At 46.9% G+C, this 23,952-nt stretch overlaps 1 protein-coding gene across 2 annotated transcripts; it reads right to left on the bottom strand.

Annotated features, from left to right (window-relative positions):
* Positions 1 to 1,904: 1,904 nt before the first annotated feature.
* Positions 1,905 to 23,394, bottom strand: LOC102389942 (BRI3 binding protein). Of its 2 annotated transcripts, XM_025267813.2 has the most exons (4): positions 23,039 to 23,394; positions 10,811 to 10,913; positions 3,116 to 3,199; positions 1,905 to 2,716 (listed from the first exon to the last, which is right to left on the bottom strand). In XM_025267813.2, exons 1-4 carry the CDS (start codon positions 23,240 to 23,242, stop codon positions 2,295 to 2,297), a joined length of 813 nt encoding a protein of 270 aa, XP_025123598.2. In that variant the 5' UTR covers positions 23,243 to 23,394; the 3' UTR covers positions 1,905 to 2,294. The 2 variants fall into 2 exon arrangements, with proteins under 2 accessions (XP_025123598.2, XP_025123599.2); XM_025267814.2 differs by lacking the exon at positions 3,116 to 3,199 and having other exon boundaries at positions 23,039 to 23,391.
* Between the last annotated feature and the right edge of the window lie 558 nt (positions 23,395 to 23,952).

Raw genomic sequence — 23,952 nt, 5'->3', positions numbered from 1 at the left:
TCAGTCTACCAGTACTCAAATATGTGAGCCTTCCTCAATTTACTAGAAGTTAAAATGATTTTTCTGCCAGGGTCTCAAGACAGCACAGTTCCTTCAGGTTTCCAGCTGTGAGGGTGGAGGAGAGAAGGGTGGATGTTGTACCCACACAGTAATTTAAAACTTAAAATCTTTGTGCAGAGAATGTCAATTATCCCACTGCCTAACATGAGCAAAGCAAACACCCAAACATGCCAGAAACATAGAAGCCAAATGCACAAGGGGAAAGAAGGCAAACATGACCTCCCTGGAGTTCTCTATACCCTGTGTGAAAACAGATCTGTCTCTAAGTATCTGCTGCTGCTGCTGCTGCTAAGTCGCTTCAGTCATGTCCGACTCTGTGCGACCCCATAGATGGCAGCCCACCAGGCTCCTGCGTCCATGGGATTCTCCAGGCAAGAGTACTGGAGTGGGTTGCCATTTCCTTCTCCAATGCATGAAAGTGAAAAGTCAAAGTGAAGTCACTCAGTCGTGTCCGACTCTTAGCGACCCCATGGACTGCAGCCTACCAGACTCCTCCGTCCGTGGGATTTTCCAGGCAAGAGTACTGGAGTGAGGTGCCATTGACAAAACTGGAACGGCTTCAATGCAGAAACCAAGGGGTTTCCAATGCCCATGGATAAAGATTTGCCCAAGCAAATTCTAGAGGACATGTACATAATTTCAAGAAGTGAGCTGCAAATGCAAGCGAGTTTGGGTCCTGTTGATGTGCACCTTAAAAACAGAAGTTTCATAAACATTCTTGAAAAACATCTGCTTCTCTTTTCCAGGTACTTGCAACCTCAAATAAAGCAGCACAGGAAGAGCTGGCAGGCAGCTGAGTTTTCTCTGAAAGGATACCTGGACCAGAAAGTCTTGGTTCTACCCTATTTGACAGGGGTCTCTGCAAACCTGTGTACAGGGGCTCTGTGAGAGGGCTGCCAGGATACACAGGTGAGCAAGGAAGGCCGATGGAGACAGTCATGAAGCCTAGTAGCAAAACCTGGGTCATCCTTTCCTTGATTTCCTGCGCTTGTTTGGTACCCAGAAAGGGGCATCTCCACTAGTGCCTGATCCAAGCCTTGCAAAGCCCACTTTGTTCAGGACCCCCACAGCTGTCTGCCCCCCAGGTAGTTCTCTTCACCACTAGAGACCACCTACAATGAAGCCACCACAGATTCCAAACCAAAAGCACCTAACACATATATTGTAAAAATTTCAGATAGAATAAATCGTACCTTCGCCAAGTCTTGTGGGTTTCTGCTTATTGTTCCTGAGAATGCTTTATAAGCAGCAACAGACTTGAAAGGTTATTAGCTGCTATGGTTGATTTTCCTTCTAAGGTCCTGAGTCAACCAAAAACCAAAATGAAATAAGTATACAAAAAACCCTGGAGAGTGTAGCTTTCCTATATGCCCCTAGCTGGCCAATGGTAAAATTAGGACTCAAATTAGATACCTGAATGAGCTTCGATGCTCACTCAGGCAGTTCTTGGTATCAAACTCCAATGATATTTCTTTGTCTGGTTCTTGAATTTTCCTTTAGAAAATGTGGAGGTTAAAATACATCAAAGTACAGAAAGGAGAGGGAATCTTAGGTTTTCTACAAATAATGACTTCTTCATTCAGAAATCCGATTGATGGGGGCTTGGTTGAATCATCGAGGATCTCAAAGACATTGAGTTCCAACCTTGAAACCCAAGAGTCCACATTCAGAAGCAACACGATTCATCAAATCAACATCAACCAAAAACATGAAATGAAGGTCACAGCTTTGGAACATGAAAAGAATGCACACAGACCTCACCCACCAATCCCTGTGCTGCAAAAGCAAACACTTGCCTTGAAACTTTCCCAAAAGGTCGAATTAGCAATTTCTTCCCCTCTGTGTAAAGTTTTAATAAACTCAACTCAATCTGCCTTTATTAAAAAACCTTACAAAAGATGTATTTAAATGCTTGAAAAAATTAACTTTATGCTCTATGCACAGATAAACTTCTCTTACTGTACAGCTAATATGGTTATATCCTTTGTTTAAAAAATATTTGTTTCCACTAATGACACTTGGTGGGTAGTCCTACAACAACGATCTTGTCAATTCCTCCCGGAAGATGTCCTAAGAGTTGACACGTGGCCGCAAACACCCTCACAAAGCGCCCCTCTCTTGCTCAGGCATGTTTATTAAGATTGTTTTGGGTTTGGCGTTCTTTTTTTTCTTCTTCTTTTTTGTTTCCGGAGAGAGGGCGCTGGTGGAGGGGGAGCCGGCCGGCTGGCTGGTTGTCACTTGCTGTTGGGGCGGTCAAGACTCTCCAGCACACGGGTGAGGCGGATGTTGAGCAGTCTGACCTGGTTCTCCAGTTGTTCCAGCTTCTCCTCCATGCTGGGGCCACTGGGGCCGCCTCGCCAGTAGAAGCCCATGGGCCCAGTCATGAAGTAGATGGCCACCACGAAACACAAGGGCAGCACAGCATTCTCAGGCTCGCCCTCATACTTGTGCAGGATGTACACGCAGGACATGGAGAACAGAATGACCCGTACCACCCAGAAGAAGCGGCCAAACACCATGTGCAGGGCGCTGAAGGTGAAGCCCAGGGTCAGAGACAGGAACCAGTAGGCCAGGAGAACGACACCCACCAGCAGGAGGGCCCGGGCGGGGCTGCTGGCCACCGAGCTGGGGTTGAAGTACTGGGACAGGTTCGAGACTGCAGGACAGAACAGAGGGACAGTGGCTGGTTACAGGGAGTCAAGGGGCTTCTCTGTGAGCTGGGCTGGGTGGCTCAGCTCACTGGCTGGGCCTCTTCCACACCCTGAGAAACTAAAGCTGGCTGCCTGGGTATAGAACCCTGGGAGAAGACAGGGCAACACTGTTCTATCATGGGTTTAAAATACTTTTCAGGTAGGGCAGAGCCTGCACACTGGCCTTCAGCTGCCTTCCTTCCTGTCTTCCATACCCAGCATTAGGCTGGGCACACAGCTGCCTAGGAGAAGGGTGTTTCCCAGCCTCCCTTGAAGCTAGCTACATAACTAAGTTTTGGTCAAGGAGAGGTGGGCAGAAATGTTTTGGGATGGCTTCCTAAAAGTAGTGGGAATAGGCCCTTTACCTCTTCTTCTTCTGCCTGCTGGAATGTGGATGCGATGGCTGGTATAGGAGCAGCTGTCTTGGGTCATGAGGGAAGGGAAGTCACCTATTGGGGAGCAATAAGATGGAAGGGGCCTCGGACCTGAGGAGAATGTGCTGCAAAGCCACCTACCTGCCTAGCCACCTACCTGTGAACTTTTCACATAAGAGAAATATAAGCTTCCATCTTGTATAAGCTGCTGTAATTTGGGGGTCTCTGTTACTCACAGCCAAACCTAATCGTAACTGGTACCCACACATGAAGTTCCATCTTAAGAATGGAGTGAAATGAAGAACATGCATCTTCTGTGTGCCCGACTTAAGAAAATTTTCAAACAGAAAAGTTAAAAGGATGATAATATAAATACTCCTATCGAAATCATCTAGGTTTAACAACGGTTAACATTTTGCTCCATCTCTAGTCACATAATCCCCCCTTTTTTTTAAATCAAACCCTTCGAAAGAGGCACACATCATACTTCAGCATGCAACTTTCTCTCCCTTGTTTATTGAGACATAACTGACATACAGCACTATTTAAGTTCATGGTATACAGAATGACTTGACTTATATTGTGAAATGATCAAAATCAGTTTTGTTACTATCCATCATCTCCACAATAGTGTAAAGCAAATGTGTTGCAATTAAAAATATATAAGCAAAACAGAAAAATGTCCATCATCTCACAGATAGAAAAAAAATGTTTTCCTTTTCCCGAGAACTTTGAGGATCTCCTAACTCTAATAAATTTCAACTATACTGCACAGCAGGGTTAAATACAGGCATCACACTGCACATTACACCCCCAGGATTCATTTATCCTGTAACTGCAGTTTGTACCTCTTTACCATCTTCCTCCAATTCCCCTATTTTCCATTCACTGTCTCTGGCAACCACAAATCTGATCTCTCAATTTATGAGTCTTTTTTTTTTTTTTAAGATTCTATATATAAGTGAGATTATACAGTATCTGCTTTTCTCTGACTTATTTCACTTAGCTTAATGCCCTCAAGGTCCATCCATGTGGTTGCAAATGGTAGGATTTCCTGTTTTATGGCTGAAGAATACTCCATCGTATATAGACACACCAAAATTGCTTTATCCATTTACCTGTCAGTGAACACTTAGGTTGATTCCATGTCCTAGCTATTCTAAGTAATGCTGCAATGCACATGGCCAGGGACAGGGTGGGGTGGGGGCTGGCAGTGATGGTGTAGTTATTTCTTTGATGTAGTATTTTTGTTTCCTTCAGATATATTCCCAGAAGTAGAACTGCTGGATCGTATGGTAGTTCTACTTTTAATTTTTTTTTTAATTTTACTGATTTATTTTTGGCTGTGCTGGATCTCGGATGCTGCATGCAAGCTTTCTTTGGCTGTGGCGAGCGGGGACTCCTCTTGGGCTGCAGTGTGCGGGCTTTTCATCGTGGTGCCTTCTCTTGTTGCAGAGCACAGGCTACAGGGCATGTGGGCTTTGGTAGTTGTGGCCCACTGGCTTAGTTGCTCCAAGGCATGTGGAATCTTTTCGGACCAGGGATGGAACCTGTGTCCCCTGCACTGGCAGGCAGATTCTTATCCACTGCACCACCAGGGAAGTTCTCTGCTTTTAAGAGGAACCTCCATACTGTTTTCCACAGTGGTGGACTAATTTACATTCCCACCAACAGGGCCCAAGGGTTCCAACTTCTCCACATCCTCAGCAACATTTGTTCTCTCTTATCTTTTTGATAACAGTCATTCTAATAACCAAATTAACATTTCACTGTGGTTTTGATTTGCATTTCCCTAATGACTAGCAATGCTGAATTACTGGTAATACAGTACCTTTTCATGTACCTGTTGACCATTCATATAGAAGGAATATGTTTCCTTTTTTTCATAAATATGAAAACATTCATATTCATGTGTTTCCTTTTTTTGGAAACAATGTTTATCCAGGCCCCTTGTCATCCCCCCACCCTTTTCTTTTCCTGGCTACACCATGTAGCACGCGAGATCTCCGTTCCCTGATCAAGGATTGAACCCGCACCCTCGGCAGTGAAAGCTCAGAGTCCTAACCGCTAGACCATCTGGGAATTCCCTTTTGTCCTTTTTTTTTTTTTTCTTTTTTTTTGCTATTGAGTTATGTGAGTTCTTTATCTATTTTGGATATAAACTCCTTAACAGATATGTTTGCAAATATTTTTCCATTCTGTAAGTTCATTTTGTTGATCGTTTCTTTGGATGTGCAGAAACTCTCTACTTGATGTAGTCCCGCTTGTTTATTTTTGCTTTTGGTGTCAAATCCAGAAAATCACTGCCAAGGACAAGGTCAAAGAGCTGACTGCTTGTTTTCTTCCAGGAGTTTTATGGTTTCTGGTCTCACATTTAAGTATTTAATCCGTTTCAAGTTAATTTTTATGAGTGGTGTGAAACAGATCTAATTCCATTCTCTTACATGTGAATGTTTTCCCAGCACCACTTACTGAAGACATTGTCTTTCCTCCGTTAAGCATGCTTGGCTTTGTCAAATACCAGCTAACCCTATGTGCATGACTTTATTTCTCAGCTCCACTGGTCTATGTGTCTGTTTTTATGCCAATACTATACTGTTTTAAGCTCCATGTTTCTTAAAAATATATTTTTATTTACTTATTTGGCTGCACTGGGCCTTAGCTGTGGCACAGGGAATCTCCGATTTTCATTGAAGAATGCAAAATCTTTAGTTGTGGCAGGCAAACTTAGTTGCAGCATGTAGGATCTAGTTCCCTGACCAGGGATTGAACCCTTACCCTCTGCAGAGAAAGTGCAGACTCTTAGCCACTGGACCACCAAGGAAGTCCCTGCTCTAGCAAATTAACTGAGCAGGAGAAGGAGGTCATGGGAACTGCTAGTTTGCAGCCGGTTGCTCAGAAGCACGGGTGATGACCTGGACTCATGCTGGGCATCCGAAGTGGAGGGTGGTCTTGTGGGACTGAGTCCTTTGCCTGTGGAGTCTGATTCTGCCTCTAGGTAGACAGTGTCAGAACTGAGTTGAATTCTCTGTCACCCCATGGTATCTGCACATTGCTAGCTGGTGGGGGGAAGCCTACACACACACACACACACACACACACACACACACACACACACACACTTTGGAATTTGGTCCAGGAACCTTTTTCAGTCGCACGCCTAGGGCACAGTGGAGCCAGTATTCCAAGGTAGAGTCTGGCTGACAGAGCCACCCAGTCCCTGCCCTGTCCTGAGGCAGCCTCCAAAAGGAATCCCTACTTCCCCCGTTTTGTCACAATGTCACAAGGGCTCCAAGGCTTCAGAGAAAGTCAACAACTTGACGATGGGAGACTGAAATCCTTCCTTCTGACTCTGGATGCTATTTCCCAGAAAAGTGTCTTCAGCCAGGAGATCAAGGGTGGAGCTAACCGTGCTGTCATTATGGTGGACACTGAGCCCGGGAAACATGGCAAGTGTGAACTGAGATGTGCTGGGCCAAATACAGACTAGATTTCCAAGACATTCGTATGCCCCAAAATGTAAGACACCTCGTTAATAATTTCCTATCGATTCCAAGATGAGATGACACTTTTTTTTTCTTGTGGCTGTGCTGGTGGCTTGTATCAAACCCACACTCCCTCCAGTGGAAGCGTGCAGGTTCCAGAGAAGTACCAAGATGGCAATATTTTTAATCTATTGGGTTAACCAAAACACCTTATTCATTCCACTGGTTTCTTTTTACCTTTTTAACGTGGCAATTAGAACGTTTAATGTCACATATGTGGCTGGCATTCTATTTCTACGGAACCACTCCAGGCTAAGGACTTGCCATTTTAACCAGTACCTTGAAACATTCCGAAGCAGGCAATTAAAGGATTATGCTCATGGATGCATTCTGTACCAGAAAATCCAACTCTGGAGTCCAGTTTCCTGCAAAACCTTTTACACCTTCAAACATCTCAGGGTAAGACACAGACTCCAGAGGTCTTCAGATGTTTTGGAACTTAATGCATCAAGGGGAAAAATACCACAACACAGAAGTGAGTTCTTTCACCTCCGAATGTGCCAGCCACCCTTCTCATGAACATGAGTATTCAGGGCCTCTTGGCTGTGGAAGAACTCTTTGATCTTTGATCTTCACTGCAGCATGCGGGATCTTTAGTTTTACCATGTGGGATCTAGTTCCCCGACCAGGAGGCTGACTTGACTCCAGTCTTTGATTTCAAGCCAAGTGCAATTTCTTGCAGTCAGGTTTGTTTCTCCAGGGCTCATTGGTCAGGGATGGAAATACCGAGAGTTTAATGATCTGGGCAGGCGGTGAAAATGGATTCCAAGCGGGATTGCACTCAATTGCAGGAGCCAGGTTCCGTGTTGACTCAGCCGGAGTCCCAGGAGGGGCCCTCCGTAGCCCCAGGGGGCTTGGAGCTGCACAGCAGCCTCTCAAATGGCGATGCTGCTGCCTCTGATTCTCTGCCTAAGGCCTCTCAGAGACTGAATTCGGTGGTTCAAAGCCGGAGGGTGGGTTCCCAGGGATGGAGGGGATGACAGTGGGCGCGTACCAGGGTATGGGTTTGGGCCAGCAGCCAGCTCAACTCCAAGGCCTCGGTCTCTGATCTGTAAGGTGGGAATGTCAGGGCCAATGGAGAGGGTTGGGGGTGGTGGGTGGATTCAAAGAGACGGTGCGTGGAACTCAGAGAGTATATTGGTCTCCTCGGGCTTCTGTAACAAATGACCAGACGTGGTGGCTTCAAGCAACAGGAATGGAGCCTCACTGTTCTGGGGGCCAGAATTCTGAAGTCAAGGTGTGGGTGGGGCTGCACTCCAGCTAAAGCTCCAGGGGAGGCTCTCTCCCTGCCCCTTCTGACTCAAGTGGCTCCAGCTGGTCCCTGGCTCATTGACTGCACCCCTCCTTCTCTGTCTCCGTTTTCACATTCACATGGCCATCATCTCTGTGTGTCTGTGTCTCTGTCCAAATTTCCCTCTTTTTAAAAAATATTTTTATTTATTATTTGGCTGCGTCAGGTCTCAGTTGCAGCATACGGGATCTTCGATCTTCATTGGGACATGCGTGATCTTTAGATTCGGCATGTGGGATCCAGTTCCCTGACCAGGGATCAAACCGGGGACCCCTGCATTGGGAGCTCGGAGTCTCATCCATTGGACCACCAAGGAAGTCCCTTCGTCTTCTTATAAGGATACCAGACGTTGGATTGAAGGCCCACACTAACCTAGGATGACCTCACCTCAGCTTGATTACATCTGCAGAGACTTCATTCCCCAGTAAGTTCACATTCACAGGTGTGGGGGTCTTGAGGGGCACTTTTGGAGAGGGACACAACTCAATTCACCAAAGCAGTGAAGCAGTGGGGCCGACAGGCCTCCAACTCTTACTGACAATGGGCCTTTTTGTACCAGGGGCAGAGCCGGGGCCAAGGTTGCAGCCTGGAGAAGGCACGCAAGACCTTGCTCACGGATCTCAGAGGGGAGATGAGTAACAAACACACACACGTGGGAGGAGGATAGGAGGTGGAAGAATGTGAGTGTGAGAACTGAGCATGAGGTTCCTCACACAAGGTGGTTAGGAGGGGCTGCTTGGAAGAGGTGCCATTTACCAGAGAACCAAGCATGGGAAAGACGGGAGCAGGCAAAGAGCTGGGAAGATCGTCCCCAGCAGGGAACACACAGAGACTGGAAGGCGTCAAGCTGGGTATGTCCAGGGGCTAGGCAGCATCCTTGGTGTGAACTTTGTCAATTGAAAGTGCATCAGGAAATCACTGGGCAGTTTTAACAAGAGTGACTTAATCTGACTTTTATGTTTTGTTTTTTTAAAATCACTAACCAAAAAAGAAGTAATAAAAAAAAAAATCACTCTAGCTGATTTGTTGAGAAGGGACCCTGTTAGGAGATAAGCAGGAAAGCGCTCAGCCAGCAGGCCTAAGGCCACTTTCCAGAAAGGTTTGCAAGTTGGGCCCTTGGCCAGCATCTGGGAACTTGGATTTCTGGAGTGTGAGATTGGGATGCATAAGAAATAAGTGGCCTCCATCCCCATTTCTGGCACAGGCTCCTAAAACCCTTGCAATTTCCTAAGTGATAAGAGCAATAAAGGTGTCTTGATAATTCACAACCCCTTTCACACATACCTGTGTTTGTTAATCAGGTGGTTCTGAAAAGCCTCTAAAAATGTAGGCTGGTTGCCAAGGGAACCAACTTGGTTATTAGAGGGTTGAGCCTTTCGATTGACCCTCCTGACCTCTTGGGAGGAGGTGAAGGTTGAATCGATCACCAGTGGCCAATGAGTCAACAGAACTCGGACCATGGAAGCTCCGAGTCCTGCCCAGAAACCCTGCCCCATGCATCTCCTTCACCTGGCTGTTCCTGGATTACATCCTATCATAAAAAAAGTTATCTACTGAGTAAACAGGTTTCCTGGGTTCCACAAGCAGCTCGAGCAAGTTACTTGAACCCAAGGTGGGGACGGGTCATTGGTACTCTTGATCTATACCAGCCGGTCGGAAGCACTGGTGACAACCTGGACGAGTGTCTGAAGTGGGGGCAACTGTGGGACTAAGCCTTTGACCCGTAGGATCAGATGCTACCTCCAGGGAGGCAGGGTCAGAACTGAGTTCAATCTGGGCCTGGAGGTTTTGCAAACAATGTGGTTCATGCTGATATCTGCTTTCCTTCCAGGAGTCTGGAATTTAGAAGGTATGAGGCAGAGGGTACCTACATGACCAGCCCCTCAATAAATACCCTGGGTGCTGAGTCTCGACTGGATGTCCCTGGTTGAGGACACCTCACATGGGGAACAAAGTGCGTCCTGTGTGACACTCCCACTCCCATCCTGGAGAGGCCTCTGGGAGCCTGTGCCTGGTTCCCCAGACTTCACCCCACATGTCTTTCCCTTTGCTGACTGCTGTGTGTCCTTCCCTGTAACCATCACAGCTGAGGGTACCAACAAATGCTGGGCCCTGGGAGTCCTTCTAGAGATGCATGGGACCTGGGGGCGGGGGGGTGGTCTTGGTGACCCTGACACAGATTGCTGCAGGCTTCCTGGAGAGAGGCAGCAGCCTGGACCAGGGCCATGAGCTTGAACTCAAAGGGTTCCAGCAGCTGCCTCCTAATTCCTGGACCAGCACATTGACTTCCTAGGAATCACAGATTGCTCCTTCCGATGATTCTGTGAGCACCTCATTCTCTGTATTAAATCGCTTCCTGTCTGAGTAACTGGAGTAGTTTGTTACAGACCCCGACCACCCAGAGACTCCACCTCCAGTCCCCAAGGTTTGCCTGAGTGACAGTCGTGTCAGACTCTTGGCAATCCCATGGACTGTAGCCCACCAGGTTCCTCTGTCCATGGGATTCTCCAGGCAAGATTACTGGAGTGGGCTGTCATCCCCTTCTCCAGGGGATCTTCCTGACCCAGGGATTAAAGCCAGGTCTCCTGAATTGCAGGCAGATTCTTTACCATCTGAGCCAACAGGGAAGCCTAGGGACAGACAAGTTGGCAATACCCACCTACACCTTCTAAGTAGCATCTGGGAATCCCAGCTACTTACAAACATAACTACGATAATAAAATAGGTTCTTTTGTATCCCCTCCACCCCTGTAGTCTTCTCCTGCACCACCCACCCTGGATACCACTCCTATAATTTGAGAAGCACCAGAATGAAACACTGCCTTCAAATGAATGCCCCCCAACACCTACCGTCGAGTCCAAGAACTTCCAAGAGCTCTGCCCAAACTTTCCAAACGGTTTCCACAAACATGTCCACTCCCAGCACGAACCTCTCGGTTAGCCTTGTCAGGAACTGCAGAAATGAGAGAAAAGTCATTACCAACTCGGCCACAGCTTCCTTCTTCCTAGTCTGGCCAAGTTTACAGTTGAATGAGAAAACTCAGCCAGCTGATGACAAAGGCCAACCCCAGGGCTTGGCCAAATCGCCCTGCGGATTAATGGAGCATAGGACTAGCTTGGGGCGCCAAGAACCAAGTGAATATGGTCAAATCTCCCTCCTGGACTTCCCTGGTGGTCCAGTGGTTGAGAACCCACCTGCCAATGCAGGGGACATGGGTTCGATCCCTGGTCTGGGAAGATCCCACATGCTGTGGGGCAACAAAGCTGGTGTGCCACAACAACTGAAGCCCAGGAGCCCTAGAGCCCGTACTCTGCAAAAAGAGAAGCCACTGCAATGAGAAGCCTGCACACTGCAACTAGAGTAGCCCCAGCTCTCGCAACTAGAGAAGAGCTGCCTGCAGCAACAAAGACCCAGCAGAGCCAAAAATTATCAATATTAAAAAAAAAAAAAAGTCTTCTTTCTACAGGTGGAGGGATCCATCGGAGAAGCCAGAAGCCCTCTGCAAAGGTGCTCACTACACTTCTGATTACTCCCAGAGCCCTCTGCTGACTCTTGTCAAAGTCCCTGCCTGAATTCTCCTTTCTAAATGGTGAAGGTGAAGGCAACCAACCTATTTCACCCGGAGGCTGGGCGCTGCTGCATGGGAGCAATTCTAAAGGGCGAGAACGGCGGTTCTCACAGTTGTTCCCATCGTCACGTCGCGGGCACATGCAAACGATAGAGACGCACCTCCATCCCAGTTTTAAGGACCAGGGGGCCTCAGAGGGCTGCAGTAGCTCTCCCAGTATGAACACAAGGTGCAGCTTCATATCACTTTAAGCGATATGCTATACACATGGTATAGCTGCATGGTATAGCGATATGGTATAAAGTCTCACTTCCTACAACCTGAATCCCCATCCAGAGACAGCACTGTTACCACTCGCTTATGGATCTTCCTTTATATGCCCAGGTGAAGAATGCCACAGACAGGGACTTCCTGGTAGTCCAGAAGATAAGACGACTCTGAGCTGCCAATGCAGGGGGTCCAGGGTTTGATTCCTGGTCAGGGAACTAGGATCCTGCCTGCCCTGCAGTGTGACCAAAAGATAAAATGACCCCACCCCCCACCTACTAAATTATACACTTTAAATGGAAGGACTGTATAGTATTAATATATGAATTATTCCTCAATAAGTTGCTATCTGAAAACTGGAAGGATACTAGCACTGCAGATCAACTATACTTCCTTTATTTATTTATTGGCTGCATTTCATCTTTGTTGTAGCACTCAAGCTTAGTTGCCATGTGGCATGTGGAATCTTATTGGACCAGGGGTGGAACCCATGTCCTCTGCATTGGCAGGTGGATTCTTAACCACTGGAGCACCAGGGAAGTCCTCAACTATATCTCTATTTTAAAAGAAAAAATTTTTACATGAAAGAATAAAAAATAATAACAATGGAACAGTTGACATTAAAAAAAAAAATCATGTGGGAATGACAGAAGGAAGTATTTATGTCAGGGAGAAAAAAGGGTCCCTGGACCTCTCTTGGACAGGGGTACGTGGTGGGGGCATTTTGGAGAACGTACCATCCCCTGGAGAGAAGACACACTGGTGTCCGTTTAGTTATAATTCTTTTTTTTGTTAGAGAGTTCCACTGACGTATCATTCCCATACCATAAAGTTCTCGTCTTTAAAATGCATGATTCAATGTTGTTTTTAAAAAATCCCCCATAATTGAATTTTAGAACATCTTCATCACCCCAAAAGGAGTCTTGTCCCCAACTGCAGCCACTCCTCATTCCCTCCTCCCCTCAGCCTGCTGCTGCTAAGTCACGTCAGTCGTGTCCCACTCTGTGCGACCCCACAGATGGCAGCCCACCAGGCTCCCCCGTCCCTGGGATTCTCCAGGCAAGAACACTGGAATGGGCTGCCATTTCCTTCTCCAATGCATGAAAGTGAAAAGTGAAAGTGAAATCGCTCAGTCATGTCCGACTCTTAGCGACCCCATGGACTGCAGCCTACCAGGCTCCTCTGTCCATGGGAGTTTCCAGGCAAGAGTACCGGAGTGGGTTGCCAGCGCCTTCTCCCCCTCAGCCTAGGCAACCACTAATCTTCTTCCCGTCTCCACGGTTTTGCCTTTCCTGGACTTTCTGTACAAATGAAATCAGGCAATCCGTGACCTTTTGTGCCTGGCTTCTTGCACTCAAAATAATAATGTCAGGCTTCACCCATGTGGCAGCGTGAATCAGTACTTAATTCCTCTTTCTTGCCAAATAGCATTCCCTTCCAGGGTTCTCCACGCTTTGTTCCTCCTCTCGTTATTCTTTAAAAGCATCACAATTTGTGCCCATTTGTCCATAGGTAGCAATTTTTACATTTTGTTCAAGTGGAGGAAAAGGGAAAGGACTCCCTGGGGCACTTGGGAAAAAAACTAGCAGGCCTTTCAAGGGCACCAGCTCCCCTAGAAAGGGTGTGAAAAAGTAGCTATTTTGGGAGGAAGGGACATTACAGCTTCTGCTGCCGCTGACCTTCTCTGTGCCTCAGTTTTCTCAGCTGTAAAATGGGACTAAGGAAGAATGGACATTAGGGAACTTCCCTGTCCACCGGTGGATAAGAGTCCCTCCTCCCAATGCAAGGGGGCTCGAGTTTATTCCCTGGTCAGGGAACTAGATCCCAGATGCCGTAACTGAGTTTGAATGCTGCGACTAAAGATCCCATGTGCCACAACTAAGACCCAGTGCAGCCCAATAAATAAATATTAAATTAAAAAAAAAAAACAAAACGATGTGGGGACCCCTTAGGTTGCCTGTGTCAGATCTGAGGATGGCTGGGTGGCAACCCAGCGCACCCAGTAAGGTTGGAGGTCCAGTCCTCTTTCCAAAGGGATTCATTTCCTTCCCACCAAACAACTGTCTTTGGGCAGGTGTTGGGAAACCCACAGGCCCAAACAGGACCTGGCTGTGCTCAGAGGAAAAGTGAGGCCCACCTTGGAGACCAGCCGGGGCAGGAAAGGGTGATACATGGAAAGGCTCATCGTGGGCCTTTTGGACTGGGTGGGTGGGAACACTCTGCCCCCTGGGGCTGGCACCGCTCACTGTGGCTTCTGCTCCAGCAAGTTAGTCCTTGGCTCCCTGTCTGTGTGAAGACACAGGAGCCCTGAGGGGGTGCTGTGGGCAGCACTGAGTTCCTCCAAATCTCAGTGAAGGTGAAATGAGGCCAATGTGGAGGACCTGGATCCAACAGGACTGGGGTCCCTACAAGAAGAGATGGGAGGTTCCCTGCAGGTCCCCCAGTGGTTAGAACTCTGTGTGGTCAGTGCTACGGGCGCGGGTTCAGTCCCTGGTCAGAGAACTAAGATCCCGCATGCTGTGCAGCGTGGCAAAAAAAAAGTTAACACTGCATTTGATGGGGAAAAAATTTTTTTTAAAAAAAGAAAGAAAATGAACCCACTCCAGTATTCTTGCCCAGGAAATCCCATGGACAAAGAAGCCTGGTGAGCTACAGTCCAAGGGGCTGCAAAGAGTCAGGCACCACCATGCCCATGTTTAACTGAATCTCTGCTGTACACCTGAAACTAACTCAACATTGTAAACCAACCATACTCCAATAAAAAAAATTGTTGAAAGGAAAAAGAAAAAAAGAAAATGGGGACACAGACATGCACAGAGAAAAGATTACGTGAGGACACAGGGAGAAGACAGCCATCCATGAGCCATGGAGCGAGAGGCCTCAGAAAGCAGCAGCCTGGTTTACACCTTGATCTCAGGTTTCCCGCTTCCAGAACTTCCAGATGATATTTCTGGGTAAACTAGCCAGACTGTGGCCCTTCCTCACGGCAGCCCTACAGACTAAGGTGAGGTTCAGAAAAGCCCAGAGCCTAAAGCAGTTCACAGAAATAGGTGAAAAGCCAAACCAACGGCACAGGTTGTATGTTTTTTCTACAACCTATAAAATATATCCAATATTTTATAGTAACTATAAATGAAGTATAACCTATAAAAAGTGTGAATGTTGTACACCGGGAAATCAAGACTGTACAGCATTGTACAATCATATACTACTGTACATCAACTATACCTCAATTCAAAAATTTAATAATAGAATTAAACAAACCAAACCAAACCAAACTTGGGCATTCACTGGTGGTCTAGTGGTTAGGATTTGGATTTTCACAGTGGTGGCCCAGGTTCGATCCCTGGTCAGGAAACTGGATCCCAATTCCTTTTGCATAAAGATGTTTTGAGTTGGTCAGGGAAATAGAAAAATGGACTTGGGATGGTTATTAAAAAATTGTCAGGAGCTGTGACGATGGTATTGTGGAGAACATTTTTGCAAAATGTTTGTTTGTTAAAGACAGAGACTGAAATATTCAAAAGTGAACCAATATGTCTTGGATTAGTTTTAAAACACTATGCCAGGCTTCAAACATTTTTTGGATGGGGGAAGAGACACAATAAGAATGTCAAAACTGGGTGAAGGGTATAGGGGTTCATCATACGATTCTTTCTCCCTTTGTGCTTCCTGGGCAATATTCAGGATGAAAAGCTAAAATGAAAAAGATTCAAGTGAGCCAACTCAGGAGGCCCGCAGCCGCAGCCAGTCCAAGGGAGAAGACACAATTACTCCAGCTCAGCATTTCATCACCCCATCCTAAATCTGGAGGGCGTCCTAAACTCTCCTCACCCCCATTACCCCCAAGCACATTTAAACTGGCGCCCAAGCATTTTCATAAGAAAAGCAGCAAAGGAGCAGTTTAGAGGTTGCCTAAGGATCTGAGGAACAGGAAGTAAGACAAAGTTAATGGGAACTGAAGTGCTGGAACACACATGAGGATCAGGAGTGAATTACAAAGGGGAAAAGGCACCTCTGGGAGGGTGGGTCAAAGCAATGGGACTAGATGACACCATATGTCCTGACGTGCTGCCCTCTTAAAGACACAAGGCCCTCAGGTAGAATTCTTACTGGAATGCTAGGTCCTCAATCTAACCCTGAGGAAACAGATTAGATGCATCATGGGACAACTGAAAAACCAACTGGGTGTCAAAACCACAGGGAGAGGGACTTTTCTGGTGGTCCGGTGGTTAAGATTCCATGCTTCCAATGCAGGAGGCAGGGGTTCGATCCCTGGCTGGGTAACTAAGGTACCATGTGATATATGGTGAGGCCAAAAAGTAAGATAAACCACAGGGAGAAACCATGTCAGTCCCACTAGAATGGTTACACTCAAAAAGACAGACAACCGTCAACAGGTGAATGGAGAAAGATGTGATATACATAAACATACACACAAACCAGAATACTAATCAGTCATAAAAAAGAATGAAATTTCACCATTTGCAACAACTTGAATGGACCTGGAGGGTACTCTGCTTAGTGAAATAAGTCAGAGAGAGAAAGACAAATAATGAGATGTCCCTGGTGGTTCAGTGGTTACAACTCTGAGCTTCCACTGCACGGGGTGCAGGTCCTGGTTGGGGAACTAGGATCTGACATGCTGTGAGGCAAGGCCAAAGAGAAAGACAACTACTGTATGATAACACTTTGCGGGGAATCTAAAAAATATAACAAAGTAATGAATATAATGAAAAAGAGGCAGACTCACAGATACAGAGAACAAACTAGCGGTTACCAGCAGGGAAAGGGAAGAAGGGGGATGGACAAGATAGGGGTACATGTCTAAGAGATACTACTATGTATAAAAAGTCACAAGAATATACTGCATAGCACAGGGAATATAGCTGATAACCTATTATAATAGCTATAAATGGTGTATAGTCCAAAGGTATTGAATCATTGGGTTGTACACCTGAATCTAGTATAATATTGTAAATTGACTATATTTCAATTAAAAATAAATTGAATTAAATATATCCAAGGGGTGGTGGGGAAGACAAGAACTTATGTTGGCGCGGATGGGGAGAAACTGGAATTCTTCTCTACTGCTGATGGGAACGTCAAATGGCCCAGCTGAACAGAAACTCCTTGAGATGTCAGAGCTGCCATGTGCCGTGTGCTTACTCAGTTGCCCAACTCTCTGCGACCCCATGGACTGTCCATGGAATTCTCCAGGCCAGAATACTGGAGTGGGTTGCAATGCCCTCCTCCAGGGGATCTTCCCAACTCAGGGATGGAACCCAGGGGTCCCGCATTGGAGGCAGATTCTTTACCGTCTGAGCCACGAGAGAAGCCCAGAAATTCCATGCCTAGGTACATACTCCAAAATAAACATATATTCATGGAAAAACTTGCACATGAATGTTCAGAGCAGCACTATTCATAGTAGCCAACAAGTGGAAACCACCCAAATGACCATTAACTGATAAATGGATCAAAGGAAAACCCTAAGAAGGAATGAAATACTGACAAAAGCTTCAAAATGGATGAACCTTGAAATCAAGATGTTGCGTGAAAGAAGCAAGATGCAAAAGACCATCTACTGGCTGACTCCATTTACAGGAAATGTCCAGAATACATACGCAAATCCGTAAGAACAAAGAAGATTATGGGCTGCCAGGGATTTGGGGAGATGAGGTGACCGCTAAGAAATTTAGGGTTTCTTTAAGGCGGGGAGGAGTGATGAAAATGTTCAAAACTGATTGTGGTGATGTATAGAAATGTGGTAAAATGTACAGAATGTGGTGATGTACAACCCCGCTGAGTATAATAAAAGCCACTGAACTTTCAGTGAATGAATTGTATAGTATCTGAATTATAGCTCAATAAAGCTGTTAAGAAAAAGACATAAACATCAATGTCATAAAAGCACCCCCGACTCCCATTCCCAAAAGGGTAAAGGGACTTTGATAGATTAAAAGGAACTAAAGAGGCATTAAAACCAATTGCAATGAGCTGTTGATTGGGTGCTGTATTTTTTTTTAAGCTATAAAGGAAATGTGAATATGGGCTGTATATTACAAAATGTTATTGAACTAAATTTAAGTTTTGGGGTGAAGGGGCCATGGTATTAGGTTCTGATCACTGAAGACGGTGACTGCAGCCATGAAATTAAAAGATGTTTACTCCTTGGAAGAAAAGTTATGACCACCTAGATAGCATATTGAAAAGCAGAGACATTACTTTGCCAACAAAGGTCCGTCTAGTCAAGGCTATGGTTTTCCAGTGGTCATGTATGGATGTGAGAGTTAGACTGTGAAGAAAGCTGAGTGCCGAAGAATTGATACTTTTCAACTGTGGTGTTGGACAAGACTCTTGAGAGTCCCCTGGACTGCAAGGAGATCCAACCAGTCCATCCTAAAGGAGATCAGCCCTGGGTGTTCATTGGAAGGAATGATGCTAAAGCTCAAACTCCAGTACTTTGGCCACCTCATGCAAAGAGTTGACTCATTGGAAAAGACTCTGATGCTGGGAGGGATTGGGGGCAGGAGGAAAAGGGGACAACAGAGGATGAGATGGCTGGATGGCATCACCGATTCGATGTATGTGAGTTTGAGTGAACTCTGGGAGTTGGTGATGGACAGGGAGGCCTGTCATGCTGCGATTCATGGGGTTGCAAAGAGTTGGACACGACTGAGTGACTGAACTGAACTGAGGAGAAAATATCATCATGTCCACAATTTACTTTCAAAAAAAAAATAAAAATGTATGTGTGTCTGTTTGTAGAGAAAAAGAAACAGTTTGGGGAGAATATGGTTATCCCAGGTAGAGTGTCTCACTGTTAACTTATTCAATTCTTCCAGCTTTTCAAAGAAAAAGTCAGACAACATTATTTTGATGATGGTCATGTTTTCAGGGGTGTATCCATGTGTCAAAATTTACCAACGCGTACACTTTTGTCCCACTTCAAATGTGTGTAGTCTATGTCGATGACACCTCAATAAAGCTGTTAAAATGTTGGTGGGGGGGGGGGAGACTGGAAAGTGTCAAAGTTATTCTGCTCGAAATATTTTCTTACAAAGCAAAAAAAAAAAATGCCAACCTCTTAAAAAGAAAAAGATTAACAGTTTCAGTAATGGTAAAGAAAAACAAATATCAGTTCCCAGTAAAGATGCCACTGGATTCCGAAAAAGTAAAAAGATCGTCTATCTCACAATAAAATAATAAAACCAAATAGTTTACTGACACCTCGTTGGAGAGGTGTTGGAAAACAGCCGTCACATGTATGACAAGAATGGAAACTGGTATAACTGGTAAACATTTCAGTAACGCCTCTCAGTACTCAAAATGTATATGAACTGGAACTGTGCATAAAGGACACGGCAGACAAAGCTAGTTTATGTTGTCAGAGTTAGGACAGAGGTTATCTTGGGGCTAGGGGATTGGACCCCTATACTTCCAGTTCGACGTGTGGGTCACATGGGCATGTTTGGTATATGACAATTCATTTCACTGTATACTTAACACACAAAAGTGCACTAATTATATTTCAATTAAAATTGTTTTAATACACAGACCCTCTGGCTCAGCAATTGAATTTCTAACAATTTACAGATGCACTTGTATATGCGCACTCCCAAAAATTTAGATAGGAAAACCTTTACTGCAGCTAGGGTTGGAGTGGCCAATCCAATCCAATCAGAAACTAACAAAACATGGACCATCAGGAGGAGTTAGTTAAATGAGGGTACATCTTTATACTACACACACCAGATGAATCCTTCTTATATCTTCTACCATTTTACTAAATACTTATTCAGTGCCTGGTATTGTACACCATGACAAGTCACATTCAACCTGCCAATTTATCTCCTTTGCACAAAGGAGACACACAGAGGTCAAGCAACCAGCCCAAGGTCACAGAGCTAGTAAGAAGCAGAGATGGGATTCGAACCCAAGTCTGTGGGAGAGCAAGGCCTAGGCTCTGAACCAGAAGGGCTAGGGTTAATTTTAGACAATTCCTAGATAGAACATAGAGTGTTTCATTAAATACCCTCAAACTTTACAACCCACTAAGAAGGTCTGGCTTGTTGAAAACTAGTTGCTAGCAGATTCAGTTTTCCTTTAATTATAATTAACAGAGCAATTTCCCCAAACCTGGCTGGTCTAAGCTACATTCCACAGGAAATGTTAGGGAGCCTCATTTTGGATGCTGCACTGATTGAGGGGCTCAGGGAGGGTCGTGACACCAAAAGACCAGTGAAGGTACCAGCGTGGACTCCAGACCTACTGTGTACATATGTGCGTGCATACTCCATCGTGTCCAACTCTTTGGAGCCCTCCAGGTTCCTCTTTCCATGGGATTCTCCGGGCAAGAATACTGGAGTGGGTTGCCATTTCCTACTCCAGGGGATCTTCCTTACCCAGGGATCGAACCTGCATCTCCTCCATTGACAGGTGGATTGTTTACCACTGCACCACCCGGAAAGCCCCATGGTGCCTGGATTCAAATCCTGGCTCTGCCACCCAGGCTGAACTGAAGCCAGTCACTTTACCACTCTGTGCCTCAGTTTCCCTATCTGTAAAATGGAAATATTAACAGTACCAACCTTATAGGCCTGTTCTAAGGATGAAGTGAGTTATTCTATTTATAAAAGAACTTAGAACAGGGAGCACTTATATGCTAGAAAGGATGTTGCCCAATTCACAAATTGCTGATTAAAGCCAATTGGATCTTTAAAAAAAAAAAGGCATGGATTTCCCCAGCAGTTCAGTGGTTAAAACTCTGCACTTCCACTGCAGGGGGCATGGGTTTGATCTCTGGTTGGAGAACTAAGATCCCTCATGATGCTTGGCCAGAAAAAAGGAGGTGTATTTTAAACAAATGTTCGTGTTAAGTTGCGTCAGTCATCTCTGACTCTACGCGACCCCATGGACTGTAGCCTGCCAGGCTCCTCTATCCATGGAATTCTCCAGGCAAGAATACTAGAGTGGGTTGCCATTCCCTTCTCCAGGAGATCTTCCTGACACAGGAATCGAAGCCATGTCTCTCATGTCTCCTGCATTAGCAGATGGGTTCTTTACCACCTGGAAAATTCCATGGATGGAGGAGCCTGGTAGGCTGCAGTCCATAGGGTCACTAACAGTCGGATACAACTGAGCAACTTCACTTTCACTTTTCACTTTCGTGCACTGGAGAAGGAAATGGCGACCCACTCCAGTGTTCTTGCCTGGAGAATCCCAGGGACAGGGGAGCCTGGTGGGCTGCTGTCTATGGGGTCACACAGAGTCGGACAGGACTAAAGTGACTTATCAGCAGTTAGTATTATGGTCATCTCTATTGAAAGCACAAACCTTGGTTTACCTCGAAAGGAATTCTGATTTCAAGATTCTCAGATACTTTGCTAGAATACAGCTGTCTTATTGATACCAACCCACATCTGAACCCCTAAATATCTACTTTGTATTTCATGTCTATGAATCTCAGATTCCCAGATAGAATAATCAGCCTAGACATGGTGGCTTGTGCTTAACCCTCCCCCAAAAAGGCCAGACTTCTTTTTGCTGTGAGCGAGTGAAAGTAGCTTAGCCGTGTCCAACTCTTTGTGACCCCATGGAAGTCCATGGGATCTCCAGGCCAGAATACCGGAGTAGGTAGCCTTTCCCTTCTCCAGGGGATCTTCCAAACCAAGGGATCGAACCCAGGTCTCCCATATTGCAGGTGGATTCTTTACCAGTTGAGCCACAAGGGAAGGTCTTTTTGCTGTAAAACAAATGATTTCTGCCTTCAAATGGCTAAGGGACACAGCAGGAGGGAGGTGCAGATTCACCCTGCATACTCAGGCAGTCTGGAGGCCACTTCTCTGCACTCAGTTGTTCTATGCTCTCCCTCTGTAGCCAGCTACAAAGAGATATTCCCCCGCCCCATTACCAACAACCTTCACGGCCTCTCAGAACACCCAAAGGAGAGGACGGTCAGAAGTTAACAGCTTTCCTAACAAATTAACCTATATTTCATCTCATCCACTTAGAATGTTCAGTCAGTCTGATTTGGGGTTTAATGTTTTCTTTCCCCTTCATCTCAAGCAGCAGAAAACATTTTTTTAAAACCTGAAAGCGCTGCCAGCAGGGCTAAGCAACCGAGATTTGAGCCTTGGCCAGAATATAACTAACAACAGTATCTGACACTGATTCAGCCATGACTCTGGGCCAAGAAGGGACCTACAATTCATAATTACAAGAGGATATGATTACTATCCCCATTGAAGGAATAAAGAGACTGAGCCTCAAAAAAGTGAAGCCACTTGCCTGAAGCCATCCAGTCAGAGGTGGAACTTTTCTCCACTCCAAAAGCCCAGGGCTGGTGCAGAGCAAAGCGCTTAAGAGAAGAAACAGTATGGGCTGTATTCCAGGAACCGCCTGACCACATGCAACCGTCCCCCTTATTCACTTCCCCTTGCTCGGTGGACTTTTTAACCCCCAGTGGCTCACCCAGCTGCCGAGGGCAGAGCAGCGAGAGAAAGGGCTTCTCCGGAGCGCTCAACACCATCCCCAGGGGCCAGGGGCTCCTCAACAGCTCCAAAGTAAATAAAACGCTCCAAGTGAGAGGCCCAGAACACAGTAGGTGCTTAAAAGGGTTACTGTGCCAGGTTGCCAAAGCAACGGAGCAGACTGCATTACTCTCATTCTTAAAAAAATAACAGTAAAGTAATAAAAAGCCTAAATATCTTCAAAGCAGAAGGAGGAGGGCCTAAGGTGCTCAGGGGAAGTGGGTCGGCGTTAAGGCTACAGGAAATTCGGGGTTGCTGGGGAGAGCGCAGCAGCGTGGGGAGAGGGCGCCGGCGAGCAGGGCGCCCCCTGGGCAGCCGCCACGGTGCCTGGCTCACAGTAGGCGCTCATTCAAACGTGTTGAATGAATGAATGAGAGGCGCGGCGGCGTCAGAGTTGCCGAGGGCAGGCCCGGACCGAGTGCCCCCTGGAGCAAGGTTCAAGGAGAAGTACCGCATGGAACACAGGGCGCGCCGAGGCCCTGCGCACTAGACCTGCGCCGGAACTCGCCCCCAGACACGACGCTGGCCCGGCCCGACTCGGGCCACAGGCGGCAGGCCCGGACCCCCCGCCCCAGACCCGGGCCTCCCTCTTTCTGAGCCCCGGCCGGCCTGCAGCCCCGGAGGCCGCGCACGGCCCAGGAGGGCCCTGGGCGCCAGGTGCGCGGCGGCCGAGGCAAGGTGACCGCGGGCGCGGGCCCAGCGCCCACCTTCTGAGCAGCGCGCACGTTGTCCTCGCCGAACAGGCTGCTGACGCTCTGCGAGAAGGTGTTGACCGTGCGGCGGTAGCTGTTCTTCTCGGTGCCGCCGCGGCTCCGCGCCCCCTGCGCGCTCGGGGCCACCAGCCCGAGCAGAAGCAGCAGCAGCAGGAACCCTGTCCGGGCCCGGGGTCCTCCCGAAGCGCGCGCGCCCATCCTGGAGCCGGCGGGATGTCGGGTCAGGAAGAAGGATGAGGGCCGCACGGTGGCACGCCGCGGCTCCGGCGGGGATCGCGTTGGCGCGCTAGGGGGCCGCGCGCCGCACCTCTGCCCGCGCGCCGCCGCCGCCGCGCCACCTGCCCCGCCCCGCGCGCAAAGGCGCGACGGCCCTGCCTACGCCTTGCCCCGCCCCCGGACGCGGGACCTGCGGAGGACCTGGCGGGAGCGCGGGACAGCTGGCAGGTTACCGATCTCCACGCCGCCCTCCCCCCGCAAGCCCTCTGTGACCTGGTGGGCCTTTAATAAATCTTTCCTTTAAAAAAACCCAAAACTTTATCTTAAACTTTTCTATAAAAAGCAACCCAAGATTTTAGAGGTGAAACAGCCCCAACAGGAACAATGACTACCATTGCTCGGGAAATATGAATTATATATATTTTGCATATCGTTGAATTTATAACACCCAATAATTGGCCACTTTTGCCGATGGCAGGGGCACCAGCTTACTCATTCATTCTGAAATGTTTAAAAGAAAAGCATTAAGCACTCGCTCCTGCCCTTCTTGAACGAACTCTATTTCAGACTCAGAAAATAGTTGAGAACGGGAAGTTCTTTTTAGGAAATCCAGGTAGTAAATGAAAAGGGAGTGAGAGAGATTAGAAAATAAGTTTGCACCCCTTAGTGAAATGATGGATCCAGGCCATGAT

This window comes from Bubalus bubalis, chromosome 17 (genome assembly GCF_019923935.1).
Source record: "Bubalus bubalis isolate 160015118507 breed Murrah chromosome 17, NDDB_SH_1, whole genome shotgun sequence".
Taxonomy (NCBI): Eukaryota; Metazoa; Chordata; class Mammalia; order Artiodactyla; family Bovidae; genus Bubalus; species Bubalus bubalis.
The sequence above is the reverse complement of the archived record's forward strand: the minus strand, read 5'-3'. Positions and strand labels throughout refer to the sequence as shown.

Excerpts from the sequence above, each read along its gene's own strand:
- LOC102389942 (XM_025267813.2), bottom strand. The coding sequence starts at position 23,242 with ATGGGCGCGCGCGCTTCGGGAGGACCCCGGGCCCGGACAGGGTTCCTG. Across the intron at positions 3,200-10,810 it reads GGAAGTTCTTGGACTCGACG|GTGACTTCCCTTCCCTCATG; the intron begins GTAGGTGTTGGG and ends GCTCCCCAATAG. Across the intron at positions 2,717-3,115 it reads AGCAGGCAGAAGAAGAAGAG|TCTCGAACCTGTCCCAGTAC; the intron begins GTAAAGGGCCTA and ends TCTGTCCTGCAG.